We start from the raw sequence: 16,698 nt of genomic DNA, 5'->3' as shown, positions 1-16,698 counted from the left end.
CTTTTACATTGTGTATAATGTCTATTGATTGTATTGTTTATTTGAATCTTTGTGTACAGCGCTTTGTGACTGCCTGTTTGTGAAAAGCGCTTAATAAATAAACTTTACTTACTTACTTTAGTTGTTTACACAAAGCACAAAGGTAAAAAACAATATATACAGTGTTATCTTCATTTTAGATTTCAAAAAGTATTTGCGGCTCCCAGTGTTTTCTTTTGCGTGGAAACCAGGTCCAAATGGCTCTTTGGGTGTTAAAGGTTGCAGACCCCTGCTCTAGAGAATGCCTTCTTTGGGGATCTGCCAGGCCTGAGCCATCGCCAGTCCCCTTCGAGGCCTTCAACAAACTGCAGCTCAATTCATGTCCAAGCATTCACCTTTACCTACTAAAACGCTGTCAAACATAAAATGAGGACGTGGGCCCAGCTAGTGAAATGAACCTCTTAGTCTGCAATGACCTCATCGTAAGAAAGGAAAAGGACAAAAAAAAAAAATACTGAAATAAAACAGAACCATTAAAAATAAAACAATTGCTAGTGCTAGTTTTTTGGACCTGGGACCATGTGTTTGTGTAGAAGTCTATGATATGAAATGACCCTCAGATTCCTTGATTTATGACCCCATTACAAAATTTTGTTAGAGGCTCATTGTTTTAAGTCTTACCGAACATAACATTTGTTTTGAAGATCAGCCACTCTATTTTCATTTGCTAGGATTTACTGGTTTCTAAAAGCTATCAATGGTCAAAGTGCAAGCCCCCAAAAACTGGACTTCAGTGACCAATAGGTAACATCACGAAAAATTAAATTAATCTTCGCAAGTACAAATTTTATTTGCTTTATTTTTGCAACAATAAGTTATAAAATGCTTTTAACTTTCTCAAACTTTAAGAGTGCCTCTTTCTTCAAGAAGATTTCAGCTTCTATAAAGTACTGACTTTTGCCTTCTTCTCCTTCACTCCTGGAAGCATGATATGTTCAGAGAGATGCGAGGCGAAGAGCCGTGGAGAGGGAAGAAGAGTGTATTCAGCTGTCTTGTACTCCAGCCACGGCATCCTCTCTATGTTGGTTGAATATTTATTCTGATTCCCATGCAGTTCGTGGATGGAAATGATGATCTGCTGAGCCCATACAGTACCTGATTTGGGGAAAAACATTAGAGATCATCAGTGGATCAGTCTGGCCAGCACAAAACAGCAAATATAAATAATGTGTGAAATTTTTCACCAACCTGACTTTGGATAAGTCACAACGAAGACATCGCTGTCTTTTATTTCAAAGCTGTCAAGAGAGTCTATGTACTCTGGAGTTGTAAGACCGACCAGAAAGTTGTAGTTCTTATGCCTGAACAGATGGTCACTGATCTGCTCCATACTAGTTCTAAATAAGACGGAACAAAAAGATAACTAGGGATGTAAAATCTGTGAATTGCTACCTTATCATGGTGGAGAGGTTTATGTGTCCCAGGGATCCCAGGGCCTATATTGTTGGAGGGCTTTTTGCCCCCTGGTAGGGTCTTGCATGGCAAATTGATGCTGGGTGCAAGCCCAGACAAAGAGCAATTCAAAAACCTGTTTGAATGTGACTCCCATAGACAAAATATACACAAGGAAAACAACATCTGACCTTAATTTTGCACTTAATCAATCTATTCCATATTGTTTTCAGCAACCCGGTACCTGAGAAGCAAATTAAGGGAATTCCCCCTGATCCCACATACACATCACAGTGTTGCAAACTGAGGGCTAATGCCTCCTACTCAATTACAGAATAGTTAACCTGATAACAGTTAAACTTTCTGGAAAAAAACCCCCAACTAGTCTCACCACGCCCTGATCCTCCTCCTCCTCCTCAAGACTACCCCTGCACCAATGTAAATGGCGTCCACCTGGAGTGTAAATGGAAGATCAAAACATGGAGCTGCTAAAATAGGAGGGGAGCACAACAAAGACTTCATATTGTCAAAATGCTTGCTCACATTCAGATGACCAAATAAACCTTGCTTTGGCCTTCAACAACTCAGTCACTTCTATAATAACCCACCAGACCCAAAAATCTTTGCAGTTCCTTCTTTGTTGCTTAATCGGTGCAATCATTGCTGTCACTGGGGGCATCTCAGGCCTTTGAGGTCCCCATGGACTTGTCCTCCTCTTTGCGTCACCTGTTGCTAGGCAAACTCAAATGCAACAAGAAGCTGAATACATTCAGGCCTTTGCTCAGCTACTATTTTACTGTAACAATTTACTCAGCATATAAGCTTTTAAGATTATAGATTTAACTCAACGATTTAAAGTGGTTATAACTGCACCTGTAATAAACATGTTAATATTTGATTATGATAACCCCTGTAATACAAATTATAACATAATGCCAGCAACTTCAATAAATGCTTGGATGAAATGATAATTAATGCAATGATAAAGATGATGGTTATGTAAAATAATCCCTGTAATTCCACAATTCCCTCTCTTGACGTCTCTTCCAGAGACGTCACTACACCATTTTCTTGTGTCACTCTTCGACCCACTCTGTCACCTCTGGATCCATTAATGGCATCCATCCATTTCCAGGTCCACTGCCTTCGCTCTGACCCTCTCTAGCCGTCCCCTGACTCAGCAAACCAGACAATAACCTCACGTCATCTAGGTGGTCCAGTAATAAAACGCCAGCTCCCACTTGAAAACACTTCATGCTTAAGTGGTCTCTGCTCCTTTCCTGGGTCCCTCTCTAGTGGAAATCTAGTGGAATGGACCCTCGTCATCAATCACTAAGTAACCTGAATTGGCGCAGGTCTCAAATAAGAAGCACAAGACACTTGGGCCCTCGCTCAGGCCTGCTACTAGATTTATGAGTATTGTAAGCATGCATGCAATTAACCTGCTATGTTCTCATCTTCCCTCAACATGTATCACCTGGACACTCTCACCAGTGAAGCTTAAAACCCTCTTGGATAGAACATCAACTCTAAACAAGCACAGATATGCAATGTGTATAAAATGAACTAAACCTGTGAATAGAATGAATGTGATGACAAACGTATTCAATGCAATATGAACCCTGTAAACAATATTACTGATAAACAATGCTGTAAAACATGTTCTTAATGCAATCATAATAATGCAGATTATATAGTAAGAATAAAAGAATTTCTGAATCCCCACATTTCTTCTGACATTCCGACAAGGAATGTCACCACACCTTATGTTGTATCACTCCCTGCCCCACTCTATGGGTTCTAAGTTCATCTAATAGATGCCCTCAACCCAGCCAGGGTTCGCAACCCTTGCCATTATCTTTACCAACAATCCTCTGACACAAGGAATGATACAACAACTAGCCATGACCAGTATTCCCAAAAATACAGTCAAAGAAAGCATCACTGACATAGCCACACCTTTCCATTGTCCAAACACAGATGTCATCCAGGACGCCAGCAGATTTTCGATACCTGAGTGCTCATGCATAGTTTTAGACAATTCGATTTTGCTCTCCCGTCAGTGAACTCGGACCCAATTGTTCTGCGAACCCCATCATGGCGTCCCTGGTTTGGTTAGAGAGTCTCAGCAGGTTGTACATAATGCGGCCAACATTTTTATTAGGCGTTACCCAAAAAAATATACTCTCCAATCCTACAGCTACCAGCTTGTACTCATTAGGAACTCCCCTGGGCACTCCTATGGAGTCTATCCAGGTCGGCGAGTTCAAACGCGGATCATATGCATGGGTACCCTGGGTCCCTCTTTTGGCCAAAATGTATCTCTTACGTATGGCAGCTAAAGTTTGCATGTTATGTTGTGAAATAGCCTTTACCTGATTTCCAATAAGCATGAGTGGAGCTCCCAATCGCACCATCGCACATGTCCCTACGCTTCCCATAGGAACACGAATATTTTCCCCACAGTAATAATAGAGCCCACTTCTTGCCCATGTTCCAATTACCGTGCTAGGGTCGCTTACATTGTTGGTGATTCGTCCCGTGAGTGTGACAGCACACCAAGTTGGGTCGATCTCTCCCGCCTTGTCCTTTTCATTATCTGTAGAAAACTTGAAACATATAATTATCTTATTTTAGCATGAATGATCCCACTGCTGTCTGCTTTGAAATGGGAGGGAAAAGTCTGAACAACAAAATACAGTTGCCAGTATTCACTGCACTTCTAGTTAACTGTAACATACAATCATAGCCCCACTCATCCTCTAATGCAATGGTCCGGACTCCGTAAACAACCGTGACCTAGCTTAAGCACAGGCAACACAGTCAGATACATGTTGTTCTCTAGCATTTTGAGCCACCCAATCAAGCCAGAGGTTACTGTCCTTGAAACCCGTGGTGCGCTTTATCAACTCTTTAAGCTTCAGTCTAAAGTAATCTGTTGTCAGAAGTACTCTCCCTTTTGGTTCCTGTTCCTTTTGAGCTACTGTTCCCGAAGTTACCATCTGATCAGTCAGAGTGGTAATTAAGCTTTCTGCGAGCGGCTTAGACTTTGCATCAACTAAATTTACCCTAAGCATATCATGGGGTGATTGCAGACCCGTAGATCATACGCTCTCCAGCTACTACTAGCTCCTGTACACTTAATGACGTCACACAAATCAAATGTGAATGAGCTGGTAGACCCTTTACCATAATTCAACTCTATGCCCTTATTCCTGCTGAGACACTCATCACCTTTACCTGACACCTCGCGCTTTTGTCTTTTTTACCGATCCTGTTTTAGCAACTACAGTCTCAGGAAGTGCTGGGCTGGACTGGCCTCCGTGTTCAGACAAGTGGTTCGGAGTGCCCTGCAAAATATAGACAATAAACAACACAGCCATAGTTAATATCATTGCATACAATAAACATGTAGTTGTAAGGAACATTCCAATCAGTTTTCTCATTACGTGTCTCTGATTCGTGTGTTTGCATCATGTTATATAAACTTTGTATACTTTGTAGTGCATTATGCTAAACAAACCAAACCTTTCAATTCCCCAACCCTATCTGTCTCCTCAACGGGTTGTATGTTTTCAATGTTTCCTTATTATTTTGTCATAAAAATAAATCAAACAAATAACTTAAGCTGTGTGACGGCACCTTGCGTTTACGCCAGGCTGTGAGCTGCCCTGAATCTACTTGCTACACCCCCTTTCACCCAATTTAATTTCTCAATCTTAGTTTAAACTATTCCTGACCTTCCCCTTCTCTCATCTGATCATCTCAAGCACGTCCTGTACCAAATTTGCTTCCTCTTTTCAAGCCCACATTTAATTACAAGCTCTAACACATTTGCCCTATACGGCGGTCTCGACGTGTTTCCTGTCTACTTACAAAAATACCAGAGTTATTCTCAGAACTCAGAGCTGAAGTTCCCCTTTTCTAAGTCTGTATGTTCTAGAAGAGAGCAAGCTGCTAGTCGGTCAACATTATCAAAAAACCCAAACATCATCAAGTAATCCTAAAACCCCTTTCAAATTAAACCTTAAATCCTGTAACTCCCCCCTTTTTGTGACACATCTCATGTGTTACAAACTCAAAATCCTTCACTCAGGTTAGGGCATTAAAAGAAAAGGTTAGTCATATCATATTAAGTCTACATGCTCCGGACCTTCAAACCTGTTTTTAAGGAATGAAATCAAATTAATCATCATGTCAAATCTTTTCTTGGCTCCATCCACAGCCTGCATCCTTGGAATGTCCTAGAAACAAAAACCTGTGTGTTAACCAGAACTTCACATTTCATACTCAGTTTCCCCACTTATGATCCAACCTGTGTTATAACACAAAATAAACTTAAACAGAACAGTTATTAATCATGTGTTACCTCAGTTAATGGTAACTTGAGTTACCTCAAACAATGTTTTCCTTTTAGCATTTGGCATTCTATAATGTAATAACATAATCCAACCCCAGTAAATAATTTTCTCAAAACAAACATCAACATCCCCAGAATTAAGTCTTCCACTCCTCCTGTTTGTCAACCTTTTATTTATTTCCCCTCTTGGTCCGATCACTCGCATTCACTCACATGCATTCACACATGATATTTTTTGCTGATACTGCAGCCTTCTGCGCACGTCATCAGATGCTCCACATCAGCAAAATGAGCTCAATCATTTGTTTTATTTCGTTTTCCTTTTTAGGAAAATAGTTCTCTATACTTTTGACTGGATTGACTCGCTGCAATCCTTGTAGACAGAGCCAATTTATAATCTGTAAAGCCCACCTAATTTTCGTACTTGGTAATTTGTCAGCGCCGTCAGTTCACTCTCTTCCAGGCCTGCTTAGAACAAAAATGAGAAAGAAAGAGAGCTGATTATTAGCTCATCAAAGTACAAAACAAAATCACCTGACAGGTTCTTTAAGTGCACTGTTACAAAAACTATGGGCCCTTTTAGACATGTCCATGTTTATCAAAACTCCCTCTATTAAAATGAAAAACAACAGCCCCAGAAAATCTTAAACAATCTTAAATTTCACCCATTCAACGCACTGAACACCTCGTCAAAGCTGCACCGTTTTACACACAACCATGTCCCCTTTGACACTTCACCATAGTTAGATTCAGCCTAAAATACAAACACGTTATAACAATGTGTCAACACTAAATTATAAATTTCTTGTCCAAATCTGCACCTCTGAACAGACCCGACCACCGTAATCAAATCGCCCACAAAAAACTCCGAGACACAGACACAGGAAGTGTCTTTGTCGCTCACTCACTCCAGCTAATTTGCATAGTGACTCACAGCTCAACAGCCAACTTGTCAAGAGAAATACATGTTTAAACCTTATCACATTATTGAATTATTTTCATTTTCTTTCTATACTAATCACTGGTCTTAATCACTCAGTACGAGAGCACTCCTAAGTCACTCTTTTAAACACTACTTTAATCACTTTTCTTTTGTTTTTTCCATCTATTATATTAAACATTCACACCATTCTCTCACTCATACAAGCAGCAAGCTGATCTTCATTGCATATGCTTGTGTTCTTAGCCAGGTTTTCAATCAATCTCTCTATGCATTAAGCTTTGATTAGACAAGCTTCATGAGCTTGTCTTTGTAAGGTTAATGCATTTTCTGTTTGTGTGTGGTATTTTGCATCTATGGCTTCGCAGTCTCCCAGACTCCTTCCCAACTCTCCAGTTAAACAGTCAGTTTTCTCTTTCCCCGAATTACTAGCCCAAACTTTTGATTTCCCACCTTAAATAAAAGCACTCCTGGTCTTCAGCCAGGAGTTAGGGCTTGCCTTTCAGGTTCCTGGACACATCATTCTGTGAACAATTCAACCAGAAACTTGCCTTAACATATCCAGTGATGTTAACCTATAATTTTCTTCCGACTGCGGCCGTGGAAAGTTGATCCGGTTCTGCTTTACTCCTGAAAATAACAAAACTAAGACATTTTCATTATTATCACAAGTACTTAAATGACCCATTTCTCTATGTCTGGTCAGAAATACCAATTATGCCATTCATGTAAGCGTGTTCTTCCTTGCATGCAATGTGATCATCTTAATTAAGTGTAAGCTGCATCTTCATTGCATCCTATTTGTGCTTTTCATTGCATTTTCATGTATTCATATTTAACACTTTATGCATGTTTTCACTGAGCTTTTAAATTCAAACTATCTCACTTCTGATTCATTTTAAAAATAATCTCACATGTAACAATTTGTATATGTGTGTTTTCTATTCATTAATAGAGTTGTCAGTTATTTTCTTTCATTATTTTTACCTTTTGTATTGTTTACCTCTTTGTTGTGATGTGGTGGACATCCCTAAACAATCATGAGTTCCCGCTTCAATTTCAGTCCAATCATATCCTATATTCTCGCAGTCAAACTCGTCCAGGTTCACCTCTCACTGGTCCCTTTTTCATTCACAGTGTCCTGTTCGGGCTTCAAAGCTCCAGCAAACACAGTCTCTTTCTTCTCTGTTTTGATCTTTCCGTATTCTTCTTCGAAGTTAAGTTCCCGTCCGACTTTTCAGTCTTCTCTTCCAAAATTACTTCAAGCATGGCAAATATGACACTCAATGTCCAGTGCTCTTCCACAATTCTTTATCCCACTGTTCAACTGCCCAGCCTGTATTTTCACAGTACATGTTGCATTACTCTTACATGCTGCTGCTGGTCGTCAGTCGTCATCAGTGTTAATGGATCAGTGGCACTGTCGTTTGCCTGCTGTATTCAAGTCCACGATGTTCTGTCGGTCTTCATCAGGCGATTGACTGTCCTATGAACTTCTTCTCAGTTTAGGGACAAAGTGACAGGTGAAGCTGTAGAATTTCAGCCAAAAGTGGCCTGTTTTCCCAATTGTTCCTCTATACTTTCTGCCGGTTACTCAAGGTTCAATGTTGAGAGAAGTCCACCTGTATTGGCACACTAAAGCATATAATTAGTATCATATTCATTTTTCATCTTAAAACCTCCATTTTGCTTCATCTCCCTCGAGTTTGACTCGTCTGTCTCTCTGTGTTCTTTCTTTACACACTCAGTTCCTTTTATGGGCATGCAAAGTTCCTGTTCTCTACAGAGTCTGTCTCTCTTTGTATTTATAGTCTAAAAACCCTCTTTAATTCTACTAAATCTTGATCTAAAAACAATACACCTTCATTTCACTCACACTTTTAAATAGAGCTCTTTCAAACATAAAAATAAACTCAACCTCTCATACCATCCCTCATGCATTTCTTGAATTAAAAGCACTTTCAAACTTTAAAACATCCTACTTTACATCACAAAAGAAATATATTTCATACACACTTTTAAATGTTCTAACCTCTTTCAGACGCCATAAATCGTCTCACACACACTGCCTTTTCTCTCTCAAACTTCCATTTTCCACTCACTCAGACAAATCACGCAGAGTCACTCAAATCAAATACTGACAGCATTCACACGGTTAAAATCACACCAAATACGCTTTCATACGAGTATTTTGGACATGCCTTCCATAATCAGAAAGAGCAAGTCAAAAAGAAAAAAGAAAAAAACTGAAACCTCTCATCATCCTCACGGCTTATCACCACACACACAACTGAAAATAAAACACACCAGCCTTTATGGCTCAAGATATATACATCTATCAAAATTCAGTCAATTACTATACATCCACTACAGCAACTCAAAACTTTGTTTATAACCCTCTAATAAACATAAATGGCGTCTTAAACACACGCATTCAACAATGTTTGCAGCAGTACTTGTGAAACCAACTGTGGTTTAATCAGTTCACAGCTTCTTAATTTGCATTTTATTGCCTTCTAGGACATTCTAGTCTCTAATTCCTCTGCTTTCATGTTATCTCCGTTTGACACACACAAACACCACAAACACACACTCCCCCTAAAAACCCACAAAAAACTATCCCTAAAAACACACACAAGAACCCTTAAGAAACTTCATTCATTTATTTATTATTATTTTAAACCCTTAAGATGTTGTACTGTGTTTCCTCTGTGCCCGTTGCAACCTATATTAACATAAAGCCAAAATGTAAACAAGTCTGTCAAATCTAACTACTTATATGTTATTGGACTAAAAAACCACTTACAATCTTCTAAAGTCCTCCTTAGCCCAACAAACATCAAACGACTTACACCTATATGTATCACTGAAAGTCAACAATACATTAGGAACACCAAATGTAACTGTGTATATTATCTCAAACTGAAACAAAACCCATCTAAAAATCCTAAAACATCTTACTTAAACACACCAAAAGAGACATCACTTACAGACATATTTATTAATGAAATTGTTTCAAAGTCAATTTCAGTTTTCAGACCCCAAATAACGGTCCTAAGTATCAACAGTTTATGTATCCTATCTCAAAACCCAGCAAAAAGTCATACAGTCATGGCAAGAAATAAAACTTTACTTACAGTATTGTAATAAACAAAACCAGCATCTTAAATACAGGCATTCAGCAATGTGTAACAGTCTCTATGAACTTTCTAAAACTCTAGGGACCTCGCAGCTGCCTCATTTGCATTTTCACACACACTCCGTCTAAAAATGGCCTCAGCACTTCAGCTCAGTGCTGGGTCAGACTCCTTTTGACACCAAACCTCTTACTTTATATTACACAGATACACAGACGTCTTATAATTACAATAACAACAATTATCAGGCCTGAGATTGCACAACCTACAGAATTTTGACAAATTTAAATTAACCCTCCAAGGGACAAACTCCAAGTTTTTTATTGTCAATTACCCAGTATCAGGTCCAACCTGTCTCTGGTCTAATCTCTAAAATCCCTAACTCAATTTAAAAGCGTCCAACGCCCAAGCTCCAAGCTTTACTACCCAAAAAAGCGCAAATACCGTTCCAAACGGTCAAGTGGTCCAACCACTAGTTATTCTGGAGTGCCCCAAGCTCCACAGTGACCAACTGACTATCCCTCGTAGAGGACGAAGGCACGCGTCCGCACCCTCGGCAAGCGTTACTTCTGGACAATGCGCTTCTTAACAGACGCCGCTGTCGTTCTAGAGAAATTTAGAATAATTTGAACCGACAATCTACACTCCCAGACGAGAGTAAAATTCCGGCAGACCTATCCTTGTGGACATAGGGAACTCTAACCCACAAAATGACCATCACAAGATAGGGTCAGTGACCAATGGGACTCTAACCAACAAAATGACCAAATTCCCTACTTTCTATGTGAGACTCGAACTCACTTTATCTCTTTTCCTTCTCTTTGGGACTTGAACCCAGTACTTTTACTTATAACTTATCATTACTTCAACCGGTAAACCTCATGAAAACTTCATCAAAATCAAAACAGACCTTCACCAGTAATTTTCAGTGAGTAGACTTTTAATTTGGAATATCCAATTGGCACATTTTGGAAATAATTCAACAGGTAGTGCCTTACCTTTGAATAAGCCGGCTTATGTCCACTCACTTCGACCACTGACTCGTGTCTGCTCGTTCGAGCGCCTCGGACCCTCTCGGTCTCAATCTCCAAGTCTCTCCCCTCAACCCTCGGCCAATGCACCAAATGTTACGGGTCCGAAATTGAGGACGAGAGTAAAACAATCATGGTCCAGAAGAGGTCGATCAAACAATTGATTTTTAATGAATACACGCAGCGTGGGGAGACGTACACTGGAAACCATCAGTTGTAAATCCCCACCCAAAAATACACTTCAGATTGCTTTTATAACATCAGGGTATTATGACGCCCCCTCATGCGTTTACAAGCACATAATTTGCATCTTAAGAACATTATTTGCCTCTTCTACAGACACTGATCTATTCTAAGAGATAAATGCAGACACAGAAGTTCCCCTTTCTGGCATCCATCCAAATATGGTGATGATCTCAGGCCTTTGAGGTCCCCATGGACTTGTCCTCCTCTTTGCGTCACCTGTTGCTAGGCAAACTCAAATGCAACAAGAAGCTGAATACATTCAGGCCTTTGCTCAGCTACTATTTTACTGTAACAATTTACTCAGCATATAAGCTTTTAAGATTATAGATTTAACTCAACGATTTAAAGTGGTTATAACTGCACCTGTAATAAACATGTTAATATTTGATTATGATAACCCCTGTAATACAAATTATAACATAATGCCAGCAACTTCAATAAATGCTTGGATGAAATGATAATTAATGCAATGATAAAGATGATGGTTATGTAAAATAATCCCTGTAATTCCACACCGCTGAAATGTTGCTGGAGCGTTTCTTAAACCCAGCGGCATGACTTCATAAGAATAAAGACCAGAAGGAGTAATGAAAGCCAATATTTCTTTTGCTTGTTCTGACAATGGCAAATGCCAATAACCTTTAAGCAAATCAAATTTGCTTACAAACTTGGCCGATCCAACCTGGTCAATACAGTCATCCATTCGTGGCAATAGAAAAGAATCAGGCTTTGTCACAGAGTTTCCTTTTCTGAAATGTGTACAAAATCTTGTGTCTGGCTTTGGAACAAGGATACATGGAGAAACCCAGCAATGTCATTTTGGAGCATAAAAAAAACTTCAGCATCCAAATATTTAGGCTTCTCTGGTGACATGCGATAAAATCACTGCTTGATCAGCTGTATATTTCCAATATCAGTATCATGTTCAATCAAGTCAGTGCAAGCGGGAACCTCACCAGACAAACAGCAATACAAAATCAGTTCTGAGAGTTCATTGCATTTATCCACTGGCAACTGAGACGGGAATTTATCCAGTCACATAAGATGTGTTGGTGGCTATGCACCTGCCCCAAAAGATGAGGAAGATGCGCATTGATTGTTTATTGTTCTCTCGTTCAAGTACATGCGACTGCCCTTTGAACAGCTGGTCTTTACACATGACTGCACCTGGCAAATGTCTTTTCTGAGATCCTGTTACTGTGTTCACTGGTTTTCAAAATAAGAAGATAATCCTGCTGACTCTTGCTGTCATATGCATTTAAACCAGGTTTATTACAGGTGATGCCTGTGTCTTTACAACATTTTGCTACTGGAAATTCTCCATTATATTATTACTTTATTGGATGTGCCCTTTGTGGCATCCCTTGTCCCCTGTCACCATAGTCTGTAACATAAACCAAATTCTTTTTTTGTTATTTTATTTATGTATTATTACAAAGGTTAGAGACCAATAGAGGTTTGTGTTAACTTTGCTCATCTTGTCTTTATAACAAAGTCAGTTCTTCAGTTGTGAAGTTGCCAAAGGTCACTGCATTGTATAGCTGTTAGTGTGAGTTTAACATTTAAAGAAAAAGATCAGTAAACCAGTGATGAGGTGTATCCTTGGTTGAGTGAGCGGAAAAGCTTGAGTCCATCAGCCAATGAGCTTACTTACCATGCAGCATGAAAAGGTGAAATAACGTCGGTGCCTTATCTAAACTGGGCCACAATCAGCCTTGATGACAAACAGCTGCAAAGAATTCCTCTGCTTCCGCAGAATCACATGACCCAACAAAAACAGGTGTTTTTACACCCTGATTGTTTTTTTCCACATAGTGGCCAGGTTGTAAAACACATTAAGAGGTGGAGCAATACTTCATTCAATAGAATCAGCTTTCAAAAAAATAGCACAATGGCCTACCAAATATAAAGGATCCATCTCCATAAGAGCAGTTTCTCATGATGAAATTAAAATAATAATAATAATAATCATAGAATAATGCAGCTTTCTAAATCAACTTCATTTATATAGAGCATCAGCAGAAGAACTCCTCAAGGCTCTTAATACTGTCAGGTAAACAACAACAATACAGATAAAACTACAACAATTAATCATTTCTCAATCAGTAATCATTTTTAAAAATGTGTTTTAAAAGAGACTTGAAGGATGTCATAGATTTGGCGAGCCTGATCTCCTCAGGCCGGTCGGTCTGGCCACTTTAAATGTAAAGGTGGACTTTACATCTAAAAGTAAAGTCTTTACTTTCCTGTTTCTTTGCTCTGCTTAGTTCCTTAACTGTGCACTACAAGGTGACCAGATCTTGCAGACTTTAGAAACCTATTGGGTTTGTATGCAGTAAACATCTCAGGCCATGTAATTATTCATAACCAAACAGTTATAATTTAAATTCAATTCTGCATCTTTTATATACATTCTGGAAAAAGTACATTGTACAATATGTAGGACTGGTTGTTGATCTCAATAAAATATTGTTGCATGTCAGCAGGGGTGGTCCTAGCCTGTTTGGTGCCCTGGGCAAACACGCCAACAAACTAGGACAGTCAACGATCACGATTAACATGATTGTTGATCAAAACGCAATCAACAAACTTTGGACAAACTGCCCGAAATGCGTTGACAGAGACATTTCAAGGATTTTGAATGATTCTGTGTTCCAAATGGATTAATTGCGTTAAAATGTTTATCTAACCCTAACCCTATCAAAAGTTGATTCATCTGGACGTAGCGTTTTCAGTGGGAGAAACGCAATCAAGAAAGACAGACGCAACAACGTTGTCATCCCCTATGTAGCCGGTGTATCAGAGAAACTCAGGAGAGTTTTCTCCAAGCACGACATCCCAGTGTACTTCAGACCCAGCAACACACTCAGACAGAAACTGGTTCACCCGAAAGACAAAACTCCAAAACACAGACTTAACAACGTGGTGTATGCTGTACAGTGCAGTGAGGAATGCCCAGACCTCTACATTGGAGAGACCAAACAGCCACTTCACAAGCGCATGGCACAACATAGAAGAGCTACCTCCACAGGACAAGACTCAGCAGTCCATCTGCATCTAAAGGACAAAGGTCACTCTTTCGAGGATGCCAATGTTCACATTTTGGACAGAGAGGACAGATGGTTTGAAAGAGGAGTGAAAGAGGCCATCTATGTCCACTGTGAGCGACCATCTTTGAACAGAGGCGGTGGTTTACGACACCAACTGTCTGCCATCTATAATCCAGTTTTGAGTTCCCTCCCCAGACGCCTTAACGCCCACTCACATCCTGGGCCATCTGACCTCAGGAATTCACATGACAAGGTGGGGCCAGGTTTCACAATGAGCTCACCCGAAACCCTGGCTGATTAGGTCCCACACCCGCTTTCACACCTTGGCTCATGTGATTAGAGGATCACCAGGGGGTCCCTTGTCCCTCTTTGGGGGGATACTCCCAATGGGTTTAAATCTGGGACTCTCGGCCATTTGACCTTAGAACTGAAGAAGCTTCTCGGATGAGAGGTGAAACGTCTTCAAGCAACTTAAAGAAGTCCAGACGCTTTTCTTTGCAAACTCCTTTGACTACAATGACCTGGATGACTGAGAACCTTCACAGACAGTGGGAGAAACGTTTCGTCACTCATCCAAGTGACTTCTTCAGACTCAGCTGACTGCAGGTTTCCCCAATCTCATAAACAGTACATTTGCATAATGACTGAAACCAGCCCACTGAAGGAACAATGGGCTGTGAGGTCAGTTCCTTCATCATGACTGGTCAATGGCCATGAGTACCATTCACAGAGAGTTGGGGAATGGGGAAGTGAAGCAGCTCGTGGCGGTGAGAAGTGACCGGAGAGCAGACATAACCTGACGACAACCAGCACACCAACTTTTATTTTGGTATTTCCATTGACCCATACAATAAATTTGCATGTTAGCTAAATATTTAGTTTCCTGTAACATTTAGATTTAAGATTTTGATTTAAATATAATATTTAGATTTAACATTTAAAATTGTGTTTTAAATATGCAAAGTTACAAATATTTTACTAAATGTTGTAAAAAATGACTTGAAAAAACATGTTTTTGTAAGGTTTTGAGCTAAATGTGGAACACAAGTCTTAAAGAACAAACTTAAGTTTCACACTTTTTTGTTAGAAAAAATCAAATTGTTACATGCTTAAATTTACACAAAATGTCAGAAATCTGCACTGTTATGAACAAAAATTTAGACCTAATTTTTCATGATTTGTTGGGTTAACCCTCTGGGGTCCAAAATACAATTGGCCATTTCTGACTACTTTTGATTTTACATTTGAAATTTCACCTCTAAATTGTTTTATTTATTTGTTTGTATTTTGCCTTGCTTGGTATCATTCTTTTCAGCTTAACCTCACGTATCTGAATTTATGGTTATTTTTTCATTGACATACATACTTGTCCTTCAGTCCTAGAGGCATGAGAACCTGGGAGAGATGTGATGTGAAGAGCCGTGGAGAGAGCTGATGAGTGTATGCACCCCCTGTGAACTCCAGCTATGGCATCTTCTGCGAGTTGGTAGAATATTCATTCACATACTCATACATAGAAGTGATGATCTGCTGAGCCCACATGGTGCCTTTTGAGGCAAATGTATGGGATATTATATCTAACCATTGGATCAGTCTGGACAGAATAAAACTGCAAAATAATGGGATGCTACAGAGATTTCTCACTGACCTGACACAAGTAAGACATTGCTGTTTGTTAATTAAAAACTCTGAAGGGAGTCTATGTATACTGGCCAGAAAGTTGTAGTTCTGATACCTGCACAGACAGTCACTGATCTGCTCCATCTTAGTTCTGAATCACACAGATAGAAAAGGGGAAGAGACACAGTTTATGCTGTTCTTCACCCCATGTGACAATATTCTATAGGTTCCTTAAGAGGTACTATAGTTAATGTTTAAGTGAAGTGTTAAACATTTATGTTTTACTTTTTTATTAAAAGCTTTTTTACTTTTACTAAAAAATTTGTACATTTGACTTATGCTGTGTCCCGATTACTACATAATAATGATGTTACTGGAAGATTGGTGTGAAAAACAAAGGCTATTCAGATTTAAAACCACAAATGGAGTGATATTAACAAACTCTCAAAACCTGAAAAACTTGTGTTTGAAACATGCAATTTTATTCTATATAAAGATGAATAATGTGGAGTTCAGTCCAGCTTTGGATCAGCTTACTTGTGCGAAAAGAGTTTCTCACAGATAAATCCAAATGTCACTCTTGCCTCCCAGATGAGAGCATTCACTCAGCCATAACGCTGAAAATGAAAATGTGTAGTAATGTTCACGGAAGTCACACTAAAGAAATAAGAGTATTTTTTTTATTATTATTTTTTAATAGACTATCATCTTGCAATAAATCATGTGTTAACAACCTGTATTGCACATTAAATGATATTCAGTGGATGCTGTTTACAGGTTTGAGGTTTGATTCTGTATCAGATCAAATAAAGGAAGACTGTCACGCTGAACAAGACTTTAACCAAAATTACACTGCAGTTGCACCATTTCTTTTTTTAATGTT

At 39.2% G+C, this 16,698-nt stretch overlaps 1 protein-coding gene across 3 annotated transcripts; it reads right to left on the bottom strand.

Moving 5' to 3' along the window:
• Positions 1–818: 818 nt before the first annotated feature.
• LOC106098017 (amine sulfotransferase) lies at positions 819–15,599 on the bottom strand. Of its 3 annotated transcripts, none has more exons than XM_019357641.2 (3): positions 15,562–15,599; positions 1,228–1,376; positions 819–1,134 (listed from the first exon to the last, which is right to left on the bottom strand). In XM_019357641.2, exons 1-3 carry the CDS (start codon positions 15,582–15,584, stop codon positions 920–922), a joined length of 387 nt encoding a protein of 128 aa, XP_019213186.1. In that variant the 5' UTR covers positions 15,585–15,599; the 3' UTR covers positions 819–919. The 3 variants fall into 3 exon arrangements, with proteins under 3 accessions (XP_019213186.1, XP_025762211.1, XP_019213187.1); XM_025906426.1 differs by lacking the exon at positions 15,562–15,599 and adding an exon at positions 12,800–12,968; XM_019357642.2 differs by lacking the exon at positions 15,562–15,599 and adding an exon at positions 1,823–2,019.
• Between the last annotated feature and the right edge of the window lie 1,099 nt (positions 15,600–16,698).

This window comes from Oreochromis niloticus, linkage group LG4, assembly GCF_001858045.2.
Source record: "Oreochromis niloticus isolate F11D_XX linkage group LG4, O_niloticus_UMD_NMBU, whole genome shotgun sequence".
Classification (NCBI taxonomy): Eukaryota; Metazoa; Chordata; class Actinopteri; order Cichliformes; family Cichlidae; genus Oreochromis; species Oreochromis niloticus.
Note: the sequence above shows the minus strand (reverse complement) of the source record. Positions and strands in the feature narration are given on the sequence as shown.